Here is a 15,308-nt window from a genome sequence, read left to right on the forward strand (position 1 = left end):
CACATCAGCCCAACACTTAGTAATGTCTAGCTTTGTTCAGGGGGATGTTTTTGCATGTTTTATATATTGTTAATATCCAGATTGTTCAGGTATCGCTGTTAAACCAGAAGCAAAGTGCTCTTAAATACGTAGTTTGGAAGACATAAACTGGAGTTAGAAAACACAGTGCCTTCTTTTGCCTTCTTTTTTTGTTGCTTCCTGTAGAAGGGCTAGGCTTTCACTATCCATTTTGTTCCTTCAGAGATTCTGGACTGAGTTCATTCCTTGAAATTCAGGCGTCATTTATCATCCTCTACCTTTGTTTGCCCCAGCCAGATAAAGTTACAAAGTAACAGCTGCTGCCTGTCCTTTTTCCTCTCGATCCATGACCTAGTTCCTGAATTCCTCTGGGACTCCTGTGATTGTTAAAAATGTAGGTTATCTCTTGGTTTACTGCCCAGCTAATATGCATTTCCTTGTTGCTGTCTTCTATGGAGGAAAGTATTTTTGTTAGCATTTGTCACTTTCTGGCTATTTCCCATTGTTAATGTAGCTGGGAAAGAGTGTTGGCCAGAACACTTAGTGGCTATGTAAAAGGAATGCAGTTGTTCTTTACAAGCTGTGTTAAACACATCAATTTATATGATCATTTAAGAGTTAAATAAAGGCACCAATAAGGGAAGTTGGAAAGAAGTAAATGAAATATGAATGGTGTTAAAAACAAGATACTAAACCTATATAAATTCCAGCGCATCACTTTGCCCCCCCAGTCCTTAAGTCTTGTGCCAATTACAAGATACAGATGGGAAAATTGTAAATGGTGATGTAAGAAACAGTGAAAAGGTTAAATAAATATTTCTATATTTGGAATATAATGAAAGTGAGTCCTTTCCATATGAAATGAGGTAAAAAAATAAAAATTTTATTGTTTTAAAAAGGGCTATAAGGTTAAATTTGCTCAAAGTAAATATTAGTCATTTAGCAAACCAAAATAACTTTCATATGTACCTCCCCAAATTTAAAGAAACCAGCTGAAGGGTCATCTGAAGTATTAATGTTGAGTTTACAAAAAAAAATAATAAAATATCTGGGATCTTGGAGGCACTTCTAAGGGCAATTCCAGAACTTAAAAGGATAAAGGAATCCTCAGAATTGTAGAGAGGATGAGCTGATATTGATCCAAGCAAAGCTGTGGAATAGGATAAACAAAAGTCTTGTCAGTTTCAAAGTGCTTATGGAAAATGAATCTTGTAAAAAAAATAAAATAAGATTTATTTGACTAGCTTACATGTCTGTCTGAGAAAGCCAAGTGTATAAAATGCTGAGGTATCTCCAGGGCATTTGGCATAGTAGCACATACCTTTTAAATATTAAAATGCATAAGGGAAGGGGTACCTACTCAATTAAGTTGCTTGCTGACTTACTTGAAATTCATTTGATAAGAGGAAGATACTAATGAAGAGGGCTGTTTCTGAGTTTGTCTCCAGGGGCTGGTTTTTAGTCTAATGCTATTTAATAGTTCTAGCAATGAACTAGATGGTAATAAAATCTATACTAGAAAGCTTTCAGGAGATAAAAAGATAGGTTGGTAGAGGTTACTTGTGAATTGAATTGCTAATTAAATAGCCATTAGTTGCAAGTAAGGCACAGTTTTGAGCAAAAGGCAGCCTGTACTTGAAAGTTGTAAAATTTTTCCTTGAAGCTGAGAATCAACTTACTGTCACCTAATAGTCACTCTTGGTAGTTACCACAGCAAAAGTCTTCAGGCAGGTCTGTGGCAAAAGGAACCGGTGTGGTCCGTACATATGTGAAAAGTACAATATGGTATATACACAAGGAAACAGTCATACCTAACATTGATCTGTACCATGCAGTCATAAGGCTGCTGCAGGAATACACCTTTTATTTCTGGATCCCTGCTCCTAGGAGGTCTGGTAGTTCTTGTGTGCCTCCTTTAAGCTTTCTCTGCCTAGAAGCAGGGAGAAATGAATACGTTGATATTTTCAGAGGGGAGGTTGGGGCTTAATAGGCATATATGGATTGCTTCCTTTTATGAAAAGGGTGGCATACCTCTGTTTCTGAGACGTTCTGTATGCTGTCTGTGTGGATAGAGCTGGTCAGTGGATGATGGTTTTGCCCCTTCTAAAATAGGAATCAGACTTCCATAAATCCAGATCGTTATACTTAAAGGTCCTTTCCAATTCAAGATACTCTGATTTCCTAATTACACAGGAAAATTACTGCCTCCCTTTGTGCACTTTTAAGTCTTTAAACACGGGGCATTTTAATAGTGTTTTCTCTTGAGGGTTTTGGCTGTCAGTGAATAGCGAAGCACCTCCAGAGAATAATTTGGCCTACTCAAGCAAGATCCATATTGTCTTGCAGAATTACCAACATCTTAAATTGATCAGACTCTTAACTGAATTGCATGAAGTTTAAGTTCCTGAAATTAGTGGGATGAATCCAAGCCACTTTGCAACTAAAGCAAGTTAAGCATTGACTGTAATTTGTTGTATGTGTGTTTGAGTCTGCACTGGTCTATTGTATTGTCTCTGCCAGTTTTTCTATTAGATGTAACCTCCAAAACAAATTATGGTTGTGAGTCAAATGCTCAAAATCCTGAATTTAAAATTTCATGGCTGATGTTAATTTAAGACTTTCTTATCCATTTTTAAAATCTAATGGAATCTGTATTATAAAAACACCTATAATGGAATCTGTATTATAAAATGCCTATGTAAAGAAGACTGTTTCCATAGGGTCCGGCCTGAAGTTGTGTATTTTCAGTATCTCAGGGTTGTGTGATGATAGAGAATTTTTATAGGACACATCCTTATGAATTACTAAAAGTTGGAAGGTACAAAAGGTAAAGTAGGGGACTGCAGAAGGAAGAAAGAGTAGGATTAATACAAATACTTGCATATTTCTTTGGAGACAATAATAAAAATGCCATTGTGGCAGGTGACATATGTCTATAGATACTGCATCAGTAAGATATCTCTGGTTAGTACTATAACAATATCCTGAGCTGCTCAAATTGGCTATTCGGTAATGGAAACAAGTGGGTTCCCACCAAAATGGGGTTGTTTGCTCTGGTTCATTTCTATTTACCAAAGTGCAAAGGAATGCCGATACTCAGGAATTCCTGGTTCCATAGGAAATTGAGTCTATCTCCTTCTCCACCAATTTGTCATTCTTGTTTCTGTCTCATTTTCCACATCCTGTTTCTGTCTTCATTAGCTATAGGAATACTGTGCTTTTAAACTTCTGCCATGTTGTGTATCCATGTTTAAATTGTGTTGCTTAACCATACTTGATAAGAAAACAGTGGTGACATGGAGAGACCTGGAAAGGTTTTCTTTTCTCAGTCCTTCAACATCTGGGACATACGGCTGCACAGAAAGTTCTGCTCAGCTGCTGCAGCCACAGGCAGCAAACATGGTTACCTCTCTGGGAGGAAGGGCGCATTCACTATCACAGCACTTTTCTAAAGCTGTCAGATTCTAAGCAGAACTTTTAATGTTGCAGTGTTGCCAAATTTTTAGCCTTTCTTACAGACATGACAGAAGGTATATTCCTTGTATGGCTGCATTCTCTGCTAAATGGCACAGCCTTGGTCTAGACTATGGAACTGACATTCTTGTTAGCTAGCAGCTTTCACTTTTCTGAGGAAGTAAGGTATTTTTGCAAAAGTAAAAAAAAAATTCTGGCAAATACTGAATTTGTATTTTTAGCTGACTGTCAGTCGGAAGCAGGCATCCAGCAGGGAAAGCTGCAGGTGTTTCAAGTTTGGCCAAGTTGTGTGCAGCTGAAAGTCCTTTCATGGAAAGAATCAGGCAGCTTTTGCTATGTTTCTCAGTATCTGCTACTAAAATAGATTCCTGTTTTTAGGAGTGGGCTTTAAAATCTGGTATAGATTTTCATAATAATTTCTAGTGGCTGTCTATAAAAATTGGCAGAATTTTCTGTTGTGGCAAAGCAACCTGTATGCAGTTTTTGTCTTTCAAGAGCAGTTCTACTTTTAAGGAAAGCATTTAGCAATGCTAAGGATTTCTTCATAAAATGTGATGCTTCTCAATTTGTCAGTCATACAGGCTTGTTCCTATCTTGCTGTTTCAGACAGTTCATATCTTTTTACACTGCCCGTCAGAGATTAAAATCTTTGAGCTCTTTAAGGCAGAAGCATTATTTGCTGGAATCTGGTGTGAAAGGATAGTCCAGCAAATGCTGTTTCTGTTATACCCTTCATGGGTATTTCTACATGTTGTATTGAGATGACTTCCTCTGTTTGCCACCAACAACTTGACTTGTCAGGAATGAGGTGGGTGGTTAGGAGAACCTCTTTGCGGAGCTTCAACTCACTTCAAAAGAGTTCTCTCTGGTACTGTCCTTATGCTAAAAATAAGTAAGTTTTAAGCATTCAAAAATAAATATAGTACCTAGAAATTGCTAGGCTTCAGGACAGAAAATCAGGACAGATTTTCCTTTGTATATTTTAACTACTATAACTTGGACAGTCATATTGAACTATGATTTGAATAGCACTTATTTTAGTTGACCAAGTTGCAGTCTAAAGTTATTGAAGAACTGTCTCTTTTTAAACACCATCTAGTACCATAGGTAATATTTATCTGTACTAAGAATCTTGCCTGTGTGCGTTTTCCCTGTTAGCAAGCAGATCTGATCTCCCTGGGGAAAGTTGTGTTGGCTTTGGCTTGCAATTCTTTATCAGGAATTCAGAGAGAGAATTTGCAGAAAGCAATGGAACTGGTGACAATCAACTATTCCTCTGATCTGAAGAATCTGATTTTGTAAGTTTGCTTAATAAATCTTGTAAAGGAAATTACTAATTTTTTTAAACATACAAATGAAAATGTCAAATTGTATTTTTAGATGCAAGTAAAATTATAGATATAACTACTGTCACTGACTTGTCTGCAGAGTCAATGCATCACTAAATATTATAACTTAGGATTTGTTTACATAGTATGTTTTCTCATGATGTATCTAATAAAATCAATGTACTTTCTTTGCTAAATCCTGTTAGGTCTTTGTATAAATTAGGAAACAATTGCGTTGCAATCTGTATCTTCATGTCTTCTCCCTTTTGAGTTTGTTCTTGCTGTTTGAATGGGGTGAACTACAGTTCCATGAAAGCATGCTCCTATCTCGTATAAAAAAATGACTGGATATATACATGTAAGCTAACACGTTTCCTCTCCTAATGTATTTTTAAAGAAATGCTGCAGTTCTCTACTTTGTTCATTAAATAGGTATCAGGGTGAAATTTTTGTAAAATCATAATAGGATAATCTCTCTTGGCATTTGCAGCATCTTTAAAAGTAATCTTCTTGGGGTGGGGATATTTTGGCAGGTATTTGCTGACCGACCAAAACAGACTTCGCAGTGTAAATGATATCATGCCTATGATTGGTGCACGATTCTATACTCAGTTGGATGCTGCTCAAATGCGAAATGATGTTATAGAGGAGGACCTTGCAAAGGTAAATCCTGTGGGAAGACCTACAGTCCGTATTCCTGTAGCTGTATCTTATAAAATGAATGATTTCTACTTTTTTTTTCTTCTGTTTGCATAACAACCTAAGTAATCTCTCTGCAGACTAGAGAAGTCTGTGCTCAAGGTATTGAAAGTCCAGAAGCTCCAAGAACCACTTTTAGGATGTCCTTAGTTGTCTTTAACTGAAGTAAGATCTTCCATGTCCAACCAGCAGTCTTGGGGAAAAGATGTTCTTCATAGAACAGTTGAAAAGTAGTGTTCTGAGTAAATAAGGCCATGTATGTCATCACACACTAGATAATGTAGTCTGTGCTAGGGGCTGTACAGAACAAATATTGCCTTTAAATTATTGGATAGATTTATATTCCAGTGTATCTTTACTTATCTCATATGTTTTCCTTTCCAAATGAATGCTAGATCACGGAGGTAAAAGTTTCCACCCTCTGTTTCCCTGGGCTGTACATCTCTTGCTGTGGAGTTCTGGTTAGTACATCATGTTCAGTCAAGGTATTGAGTGCTAGCCACAAAGGAAATAAATAGTTTGTCCCATGTTAGTGTGTGTTCAGAAGGAAAGTGTGTCTGCTCATCAGAAACCACTGATAACAAGATTTTATAACAAGAAGGCTTGAAAGATGCTTCATGAAAGAAGGCTTTCATGATGCTGAAGATAGGGTATTAAGTTTTGAAGGATTTAAGAGTCCTGTGACTCCTTTCCCTTACAGAGAATTGATTCTTTTAAAAGGTAGTAGACCAATGTTTGAGATTCTGGTGGACTGATTTTTCTTAATCTCTCCACTGCTGGCTTATTGGAAAACATTTTTCCCTCTTTAGTGACAGATACTGAAACCTATCAGCAGCAAAGAGCTGTAGAAGAGCAATGCAGTATCTACTTTTGATGCAAAGCTCTAGATGACAGGTGCCCACACCAAATCACCAACTACTCCTACTCTGAAGGTGTTTAAGGTCATTTCTTGTTAAGGTTGGATAATGTGCCTGAACAAATGCAGGCAGCTAAACCTTTTCCCATAACAAAGATGGAGTTTGTCCAGCGATCAGTATTAAGCAGTCTGCCTTTTCAGTCATTTGTGGCAGTGACAGGTGAGCATAGGCCCCAGTCTGGCAATAGCTGTTTACCTGGCAGTGATAAATAGCAGTTGCTAATTAGCTGCCATACTGTAACTTGCTTGTAGTACCGCATCCTTGGTAACATCAGAGCCATGGTACCCTTGAAGTTTCACCTGGTACCCTCTCTTGATTACTGCCCAAAGCAGATGCTTAGGGGAGAATGTTAGAACAAGACTAGTGTGTATGAGGTTTTTCCTTGTGTCCTCCAAGTATGCAGGCATCTGTAGCTTAGGGGCTTCTGATGCTGGAAGTGGTTTGCATGTAGTTAACCATCTTGTTTTCTTGAAGGCATGAATATTTTGTTACTCCTGTAACACGTTTCAGGGAGGAGTGACACTACCTCTTTCCTCACCTTAATATTTCTCGTCATTTATGTGCCATAGCATTCAAATCTTCAGTTTATCAAGTCCTCTAATTCACTCTGTAGAAGAGCTCTCTGCCTTTACAGGCTGTCAAGCCTGTAAAGAGGCCACCCGAAGACTTTTGCCAGTGTTATTGCTCAGTTGTGTCATCATTGACTGGGAATCTACAGGGCAGTGGCATTCACACAGATGCAGTTTTGGCTTTTGTGTATGTGGCCACATACAAAAAGTTATTTAGAAGTTGTATAGACCTTTGCTGGACAAGGTAAGTATTCCCTGTCAGCCTAGAAGTGTAGCTACTGTTGTGGTACAAGCTGTTCTGCTGGATGTTTTTAGATAGATAACAGAAGTATTGCAGCCCATAGTTTGTCTGAGGTCAAGCTATTATCACCTTGACCTACTTCTTTTACCCAGCTGTGCAGAGAGTAATCTACTCCAGACTGAATTCATTTGAAATCAGGATGATCCTGCATGGAATAAGATGCAGCTTAGCATGAATAATGTTGGAGAATATGGGAGAATATGAATAATATTAAGAGAGCATCTTTTTCCTGCAGGCTTTGAGCAGATTTTACTTAAACAAAAGATTAATCCACAGTGTAATGTAAGCTAGGATGTAACATTTTACTGTATCCTAAATGATGAGGAAAAATGTATGAAATTAATTTTTCAGTTGCATGTATTCTAAGCATGTGTAATTTTAATGTTCCGTCTTTGAACTTGTTCTCATTGCTTTATCTCTGTCACTGTTTGACTCAGAATTTGTACTGTTTTAAGACTTAAATTCTAGCTTTTTTGGAAAAACTTGTTTCAAAGTTATATTTTGAATGAATTGTAATTTAAATGTTAGTCTGATATTGTTGCTAAATATTTACTAATAATGCCTACAAAGCAGTTTTGAAAAACAGATTTAGTAGATTATATTCCTTCTCATCTTTACCTGAAATATGATGTTATACTTCTACAGGTCTTTATAACTTTGTGTATATATAAAATGTATTATTCTTGTTTAACTTACTGTATTTTAGCACACCTGTAAATATAGGCTAGCAAGAGACTAGATGCGTTTCCACAAAGAAATAGTCTGATCCAGTTCCTGCTGGGTCTGCAAGGTGGTGGTGTTAAATTTCCACATTATATTTTGAACATGAAGTGCTAAAATGAATTACCAGTTCACACTATAATGCATTCGATCTTTCTGAAAAATGTATACCCTCCTCTTTGAATAAATAAATCACTTTAATAATGCTTTGTTTGCATTTCTGTTGTGTATCTTTTGAAAATAAGTGTCTTAATTTTACGTTTCAGAAACTTTAATAACGTCTTTCTTGTTTTCTAGGAGGTGCAAAATGGAAGGCTGTTTAGGCTTCTAGCAAAATTGGGAACAATCAATGAGAGGCCAGAGTAAGAAACACTTGTTTTCTTTGTATAGAGTATGTAAAAACCAGTTTGCAATGCAAGTTTTCTTCCCTTATAAATTTAAGCTAAACAATTTCCCCATATTTTTGCACCTGAAGAAATGAGTATTTAAGAAGCTTTGAGAAAAATAAGATAAGTAACTTTGATCAAAAGTTTAAATAAAGCAGTAGAGAAAGCTACATATAGACATACAAAAATTGCCTAAGTTTTCTAGTATGGTTTCTCTTGGCAGTCTCTTGTGAGTGATAACAGATTTTGAGGAAATCTGTAGCTTGCTTTAGCTGTAGTAAATGGTGTGGATCCTGGTTTTAAGTTATTTTATTTTCAGCTTTTTTTTTTTTTTAATTAACTATTACATAAAAATGTTAACGGTTTGTTTTCCATCCTGTTGAATAGACTTGGAGTTGTAAATGTTAGAAACCAGCATTACAAACATGTTAAACTTGTTGAAGGTAACTCTTGTTTTCTACCATTACTTTTCTGTGGTCCTTGTTAGACATTAGCTTCAGGTGCTTCAAAAGCTGAGAAACTTTGAATATATATATTTTCTGTTTGCAGCAGGGGGGAGACGAATTGCAAGTTATAGCAGGTAACTTAGAGCAGTAAGCTTAAATTTGAAGTTTAGATTGAAGAACCATGTATATATGTGGGGTTTGATTTTTCTTAACTTTCTGAGCTTTAATATGAGCCTTTGTTTTACACCAGGTTTCAGAAAGACCCAACGTGGTCAGAAACTGGAGACAGGTATTTATTGAAGCTCTTTCGAGATCACCTTTTCCATCAGGTGACAGAAGCGGGTACTCCTTGGATTGACCTCAGTCACATTATCTCATGTCTTAACAAGGTACACTGTACTTGGGTTAGCTTTTAAAAATTTGTTCGGGTTAGCTTTCTTTAGAATAATATTCCACTTCAAAGCATTGGCAAGTTAATTCTGTTGATTTAATTAATGGTTATTTTCCCCATTTTGGATGAAAACAATGTATTCACTAAACTAATATTCATACATTTATGGATATTTTAAATAAACTTAGTACACTAATATTAAAAACTTGGAATTTGGTCATATAGTATGAGATACAGTATTAACTTTTCATCCTGGAATGCACTGAATTCTGTGGATAAGCAATGCTGGTCCCTTTATGCTACTCTGGTCTTTCAACACAGCATAAAGGATCCATAAAATCCCTTTAACTGGAGGAGCTTTCTGCTGGTATAGATACCAGAGAGGATGATCAGAAGGCAAGAGGATCCATTTATAAACTGTGCTGACCAGAGTAGGAGACAGGAGGGAAACTGCAATAGAAAACTGCAAAGTCCTTACCATCTAGGACAGTGCTGGAAAGTGTGACTTAAAAAGCGAAGTCCAATTCTGTAACTTCCTTAGCCTCTCCAACCCTTTGTTTTCCAAAGCTGATGTAACAAAGCTATTTTAAGTTAAGAGCTGTACCACTAGCAATATTGTGGCTGAGCACTCGTGGTTAATAGCGGGATATGTGTGAGAGACCACGACATCTTCAGTAGCTGTAGAACTGTTTTGCTCTATAAACTTAAAAAGTACAGGAGCTGATTATTTTTTAATTGGCAGATCAGTTTTCAGCTTACTTCATGTTTTGTCAAACTTCAGTAATTCATAGGATGCAACTTCTTCCTTTTTTCTTTTTTTGGTGTTTTTGTTTTTGGTAGTTGCTTGGTCATTCCACTCACTCTGTAGAGAATGGTGATGCAGACACTGACAATATATAGTTTTTCAGTGGCAAGTATTTCTTTTCTAGGGTTAGGATAGCCAAATTCCTCTTTCAGAAAAAAGTGAATATATTCAGTTTCTTTGACATGTAACAACTGACTTAACTACAGTAAAATGTTTAATCTAAATTGTCAGGGCTTTTAATCTCCTATTAGACCACTGCTGTGCATTTCTTTAACCTCCTTTTTATCTTTCTGGTTGGTGTCTGTAATCACTTTAAAAAGGACATTAAAGGGATTGAGGCTAAATCAAAAAGAAAGCATGTTGATACTCAAATAGGCAGTGAAATGCCATCATGATTTGAAAGCAGTGACCTGTACGGTACTGTAGCAAGAGGGGACAGTCCTGAATTCGTAGGTCAGGTAAGAGTTGGTGTCAAAGAATGCCTGTTCTATAAATGTTCATGGCTTACGTTTTTATAAACAGAGCTCTTCTCTTCTGTGGTTGTGGGCTCAGCACACACAAAAATGTAAGGTTTGCAGAACTCTATTTTGGAAATACACTGTAAAAAACACTTCCGAAACTGCAGTGTGTATTAGTAGAAATGGTTATTTGGGCTTTCCTGCTACACTCCAAAAGCATTCGTTTTGAATGAAAATTGCCCTATTAAAAAAAAAAGAATCATTCTTTTCAATGTGGCATTTGGGAGATCTTCTCAGTTGATTTATGCCTCCACAGAGGGAGAGAAAGAAAGCCGTAACTATTGATGTTTCTAGTTCCTGTGTGGCTTTCTTAATACAGATCTTCCATATCCTACATGCATTAAGATAATTTTCTGATTTCTTGTATGATGCTAATGGAGACAGTAGACAATATTTCACAAAAACCTTAATCGTGATAATATTTTGTAGTGGATGTTAGAAGGTGGTGGTGGTTTTATCCTACTCCACAAGAATTAAAAACTAATTGGCTTGCTTTTGTTCTTTTAAAGCTATTCATGAAGCAGGAACTTTAAGCTGGGGAGGTTCCAAATCTTAAGGCTATGCTAAGAACATTATTTTAGAAGACAAAAGGAAGAAATTACTAATTTACTGTGTTGTTCCTCTAGCTGGTGTTAAGCAGTGCCAACTTTGTTATCTCAGTGACAACTTTAATTGTTCTTCTGCTTTTCAGTACAACATTATAATACATTTATTTAACCCTGCTAGGGTTGTATTTCCAAAAATTTTATCAAGAGTCATATCCCACTTCTCTGCCCCACCTTCTGTATTGGAACAAGAAAGTTTGTAGCATCAGGTATTGGGAAATACCAGTGTATTTGTAAAAGAGCTACAATGTATAGTAACAGAGCTACAAAAGTTTAGTGTTGTAAGAGTCTGACAGTTTTCCATTGATAAACATTTCTTGCAAAGTGGGGAGAATGTGAGTTACAGTGTTGGAAGGGGCTATAGCATGTAAAGTAGGATATTCCTCTCTTCCAAATTAGGATTTCGTGGTAGATCTTAAAGTACATAAAGTAACATACAGTCTTTTAAAATTGGATTTGGGAAGTTATAAGAAAACATGAAAACCAATGTGGAACGACTTGAATCTTTGACTCCAGGTTATCTATTTGCTTGTGAATTACAACTAGGTAATCAAGGGTGTTGATTTAGTTTTGTGGTTTGTTTTGTTTTTTGTTTGTTTGTTTTTTTTTTTTAACAGAATAAGGGGTGAAATGTACCATAAAGCTTAGGATCTAGTTTGTTTCAGTATTGCCAAAATGTGAGGTTTGGATTTCTACCAGTTTTCATACTACCTGGGGCTGGTCCATCCATTATTTCATTTTAGTGTGGGCAAGAAGTAATCTACATATACCCTACTTGGAGGCTTGTGGAACTTATGTGCAAATGTAATGCCAAATATGGTTTTGTTCATCAGGAGCTATATGGAAATTTTGCTAGGCCTTCTACACGGGGGAAGGTCTCATTGCAGGATTATTGGCTTTATGGAAAGGGAAGAAAACAATGGGTAACCTAGTCCAAAGGTCTGGAATGTCAATCAGGTTAAGACCAAAATGTCTCGATTTTTTGGCAAATACATTGTTGTGGTGCGATTCAGATCCTTCCTTTCTGTGATGTTAGCAGATTTGAGCTGCACCGCAACAATCTGCTTGCCAAGAAATTGATTGCTTTTGTTATTGGGGAAATGTTTTGCCATTTCTTTCACACTTCTTTTATTTTATCTTTTGCATTCTTGTTACAGTTAGATGCTGGTGTGCCAGAAAAAATAAGCCTCATTTCCAGAGATGAGAAGAGTGTACTTGTGGTAACTTACAGCGATTTAAAACGCTGCTTTGAAAATACTTTTCAAGAACTGATTGCAGCCGCAAATGGTCAGTTGTAGTATTTGCTGAAAGCATGCAGGACATTGCTGAGGAACTTAACCAATAGCAAATTGCACTACAGCTGAATTGTTGTTGTCATCTCATTTCACATTTGGGAAACAAACAGGAGATGAGCAAAGCTGCTTGCACTTCAGTCAGGTACACTGTTACTTGAAGGGAAGAATGTTTCACTTATCCTAGAGCTAAGGCTGCCATTGGAGGCTTTATCTGTGAAGAATTTATTTTAGATTAAGGAACACATCAGGTGCATGATGTTCCTGCTTTTATTTTTTCCACTTGTATATGCACTAATTTTAATTTTTTTAAGACTTTTCTGATCTCTGAAGTTTTGCCACATTGTATACTTAAGGGAAACTCTTTGCAAGGACATTTCTGGGATATGTTTTTGTCACTGAGGATATAGCAAAATTTATTCATTTTTTATATTATTTGCACCCAGAATAGCATAAAGGACCAGGTAAATAATTTAATAGAAATTGTGTTCTATTAATGACCGTTTAGTTCGTAACCTCTGTAAAGTGTGTTGTATGCAAGCTCTGTATGCCACCCACTGTTAGCTCAAAGAAATGTGAGGAGATGAAACTTTTTAAAACCAGTCAAGTGAAGTATCGGTGAATTGACAAAAAAGGAAAGAAATTCCCCTGCCATTTGATTTAAACTTTGTCTAAGTGAAGTGACGAAAATAGCAAAATGGGAAGCATCTATAATTTAAGGAGCATATCAAACTTGCTCTAAACACAACCAGCGCCTTTTAAAAACTGTTTGTACGTTTTCCTGCTAGTCAGAAGCATTTACATTTATGCAATTTTTTTAATAGTTTTTTTTTTGTTTTTTTTAAGAAATTGTTTAAATGCCTGAAGTTTCAGGAGTGTATTACTTTAGGTTATTTACAGTATAATTTTTGTATAAAGTTCTGTTCTTTGAACCACAGCTTTATTATGGTACGCTACACTGGATACAGATACAAAGACACTGTTAAAAGAAGATTAACTAAACACAGCAGTTGTCTGGCATCAAGAGCTTTTCAAGTTTTACAGCCTGAATCTGGAGGGATAATGATCTGCTGTGCCTTTGCAGTCACTGCTTAGCCCAAAGTAATATTACTTTTGATAATACGCAACACATGAATATTCCTGAAGTAATTCAGTCTCAAAAGTCTGGAATTTTTCTCATCATTTACCTTTCTAATATTTGGACATGCAGTTGTCTCCAAACTTGGGTATTCATGGGATTTCTAGTTAAACACCTACACTTTGATACTGAAGACTGCCAAATATGTAGGAATTTCCTTTCTTAAAGCAGTAGTGAAGACTTTCCCAGCACTGAATGTTTTAATAGCACTGGGTGCTCACCATGAAGAAAATGTGGAAACTCAAAAGGTCAGGACAGACTCTTAAGCACTTGCAACTGATGTTACTGACATCAATTTTAATAATTCTCAATATTTGTAGTTTTCAGAGAAGTTTTTAATATTTCTCTGTCCACTTTTATAAGCTTTAAAATGATTCTCCGCCTTGAGACTTGCATCAAGAAAAAAGCAACTCTCTTCACATCGAAAGCTTTGAAGACTAGGGACATGCTTTACACATTTTAGGAAAATGTGGTTGAATCCACATTAGGTAGCATCAGTTGTTGAGTTTAAAAATCGATTATTGTCGCATTTGATCGAATGAATTTTAAAAGGAACATAATGTTTAATATTCAAGCTATAACAGTTGCCAGAATGTTCTTTTTAATATAAAAGGAACAGGAACTTTGAAAAGTGAACATGCAAAACAGTCTTTTATCATTAGCTCATGTATTTGAGGAAGAGCAGCTGTCTTTTATATGTTTTTTGACAAATCATATTGTAATTCTTTTGTACAAAAAAGAAGTACTTGTATTCTAGAAGAAATATGAAATGCTTAATTTATAAGCGGGCTGAGGTTTTTTCCAGTATTGTTTTCTTTGAAAATGAAAGGGGATCATCTGTTCAGTTGTGGGGTTTGGGAACCTTTGAAAATTTAATTTGTGGACCAATATTTTGTGGAAGTGTAAGGCAGGGGTAAAATAGGGCTTGAATTCTCATCCTTTTTAGACCAGCAAACCACCCTCTGCAAGACATGTCTAAATTGCAAACCTGTGTGTATTTGCATAATGTCAGTTTGCTTCAGCCCCTAGTAACCTCAGGACTTGGTTTAAAAATAAAGGTAGACAGCTAATAAGTTTTCATACATATGTCAGCCAGAAAATATTTGGTTTCAGGTAATGCATAAAGAAAAAAAAAAGGTTAAGCTTTTTTTTTGTTTGTTTTTTTATTTATTTCATTTGGTCTGTATTTGGGAATGATTTAAACAGTCTGAAGTTCAGCTTGGGTGTTTTTTTGGGGGGAGAACCTTCACCCCGTTTTAATTCCATTTAGAAGGTTGTCCTAAAATTGTAGTTTGATTCATTCATAGGAAGAACTGTGTTACCTGTATTTAAAAAGAAGAGCCACCAGGATGTGCCCTCCCAAATGGGAAATTTAATTCTGACCTTCATATTTTTTTACAGCTAAAAGCACAGAAGGGACAACCTTTGAAACCTGATGTTGGTCATTTTAATTTTTGTACTTGTTTTAAATTCTGTTGCTGTATTTACTATATTGTAAATATTTTGTTGAGGGAACCTATGTATTTTTGATTTGCCCTTGTTTCAGTAATTCAGGTGTCAACTGCTTCCCCTAAAAAGCACCAGTATGTTAAGTTCTAATGTCATGACCCCAATATGTGTTACTCATCTTTAATCCTGTTTTCATTCTTCATGTGTACAGCAGTATTTTTAATAAAGAATACCAGAAATAGCGTGGCCTTA

General features: G+C 36.1%; 1 protein-coding gene across 4 annotated transcripts in view; it reads left to right on the top strand.

Moving 5' to 3' along the window:
- Positions 1-15,308, top strand: part of PAN3 (poly(A) specific ribonuclease subunit PAN3) — a 78,974-nt gene extending 63,666 nt beyond the window's left edge. For all 4 annotated transcript variants that reach the window (XM_034072152.1, XM_034072159.1, XM_034072166.1 and 1 more), the window contains 5 exons: positions 4,651-4,790; positions 5,354-5,483; positions 8,324-8,388; positions 9,109-9,247; positions 12,335-15,308. In XM_034072152.1, the coding sequence (XP_033928043.1) occupies positions 4,651-4,790; positions 5,354-5,483; positions 8,324-8,388; positions 9,109-9,247; positions 12,335-12,475 (615 nt within the window). In that variant the 3' untranslated portion in view covers positions 12,476-15,308. The remainder of the gene's footprint in view (positions 1-4,650; positions 4,791-5,353; positions 5,484-8,323; positions 8,389-9,108; positions 9,248-12,334) is intronic.

Source organism: Melopsittacus undulatus, chromosome 2 (genome assembly GCF_012275295.1).
Source record: "Melopsittacus undulatus isolate bMelUnd1 chromosome 2, bMelUnd1.mat.Z, whole genome shotgun sequence".
Lineage (NCBI taxonomy): Eukaryota > Metazoa > Chordata > Aves > Psittaciformes > Psittaculidae > Melopsittacus > Melopsittacus undulatus.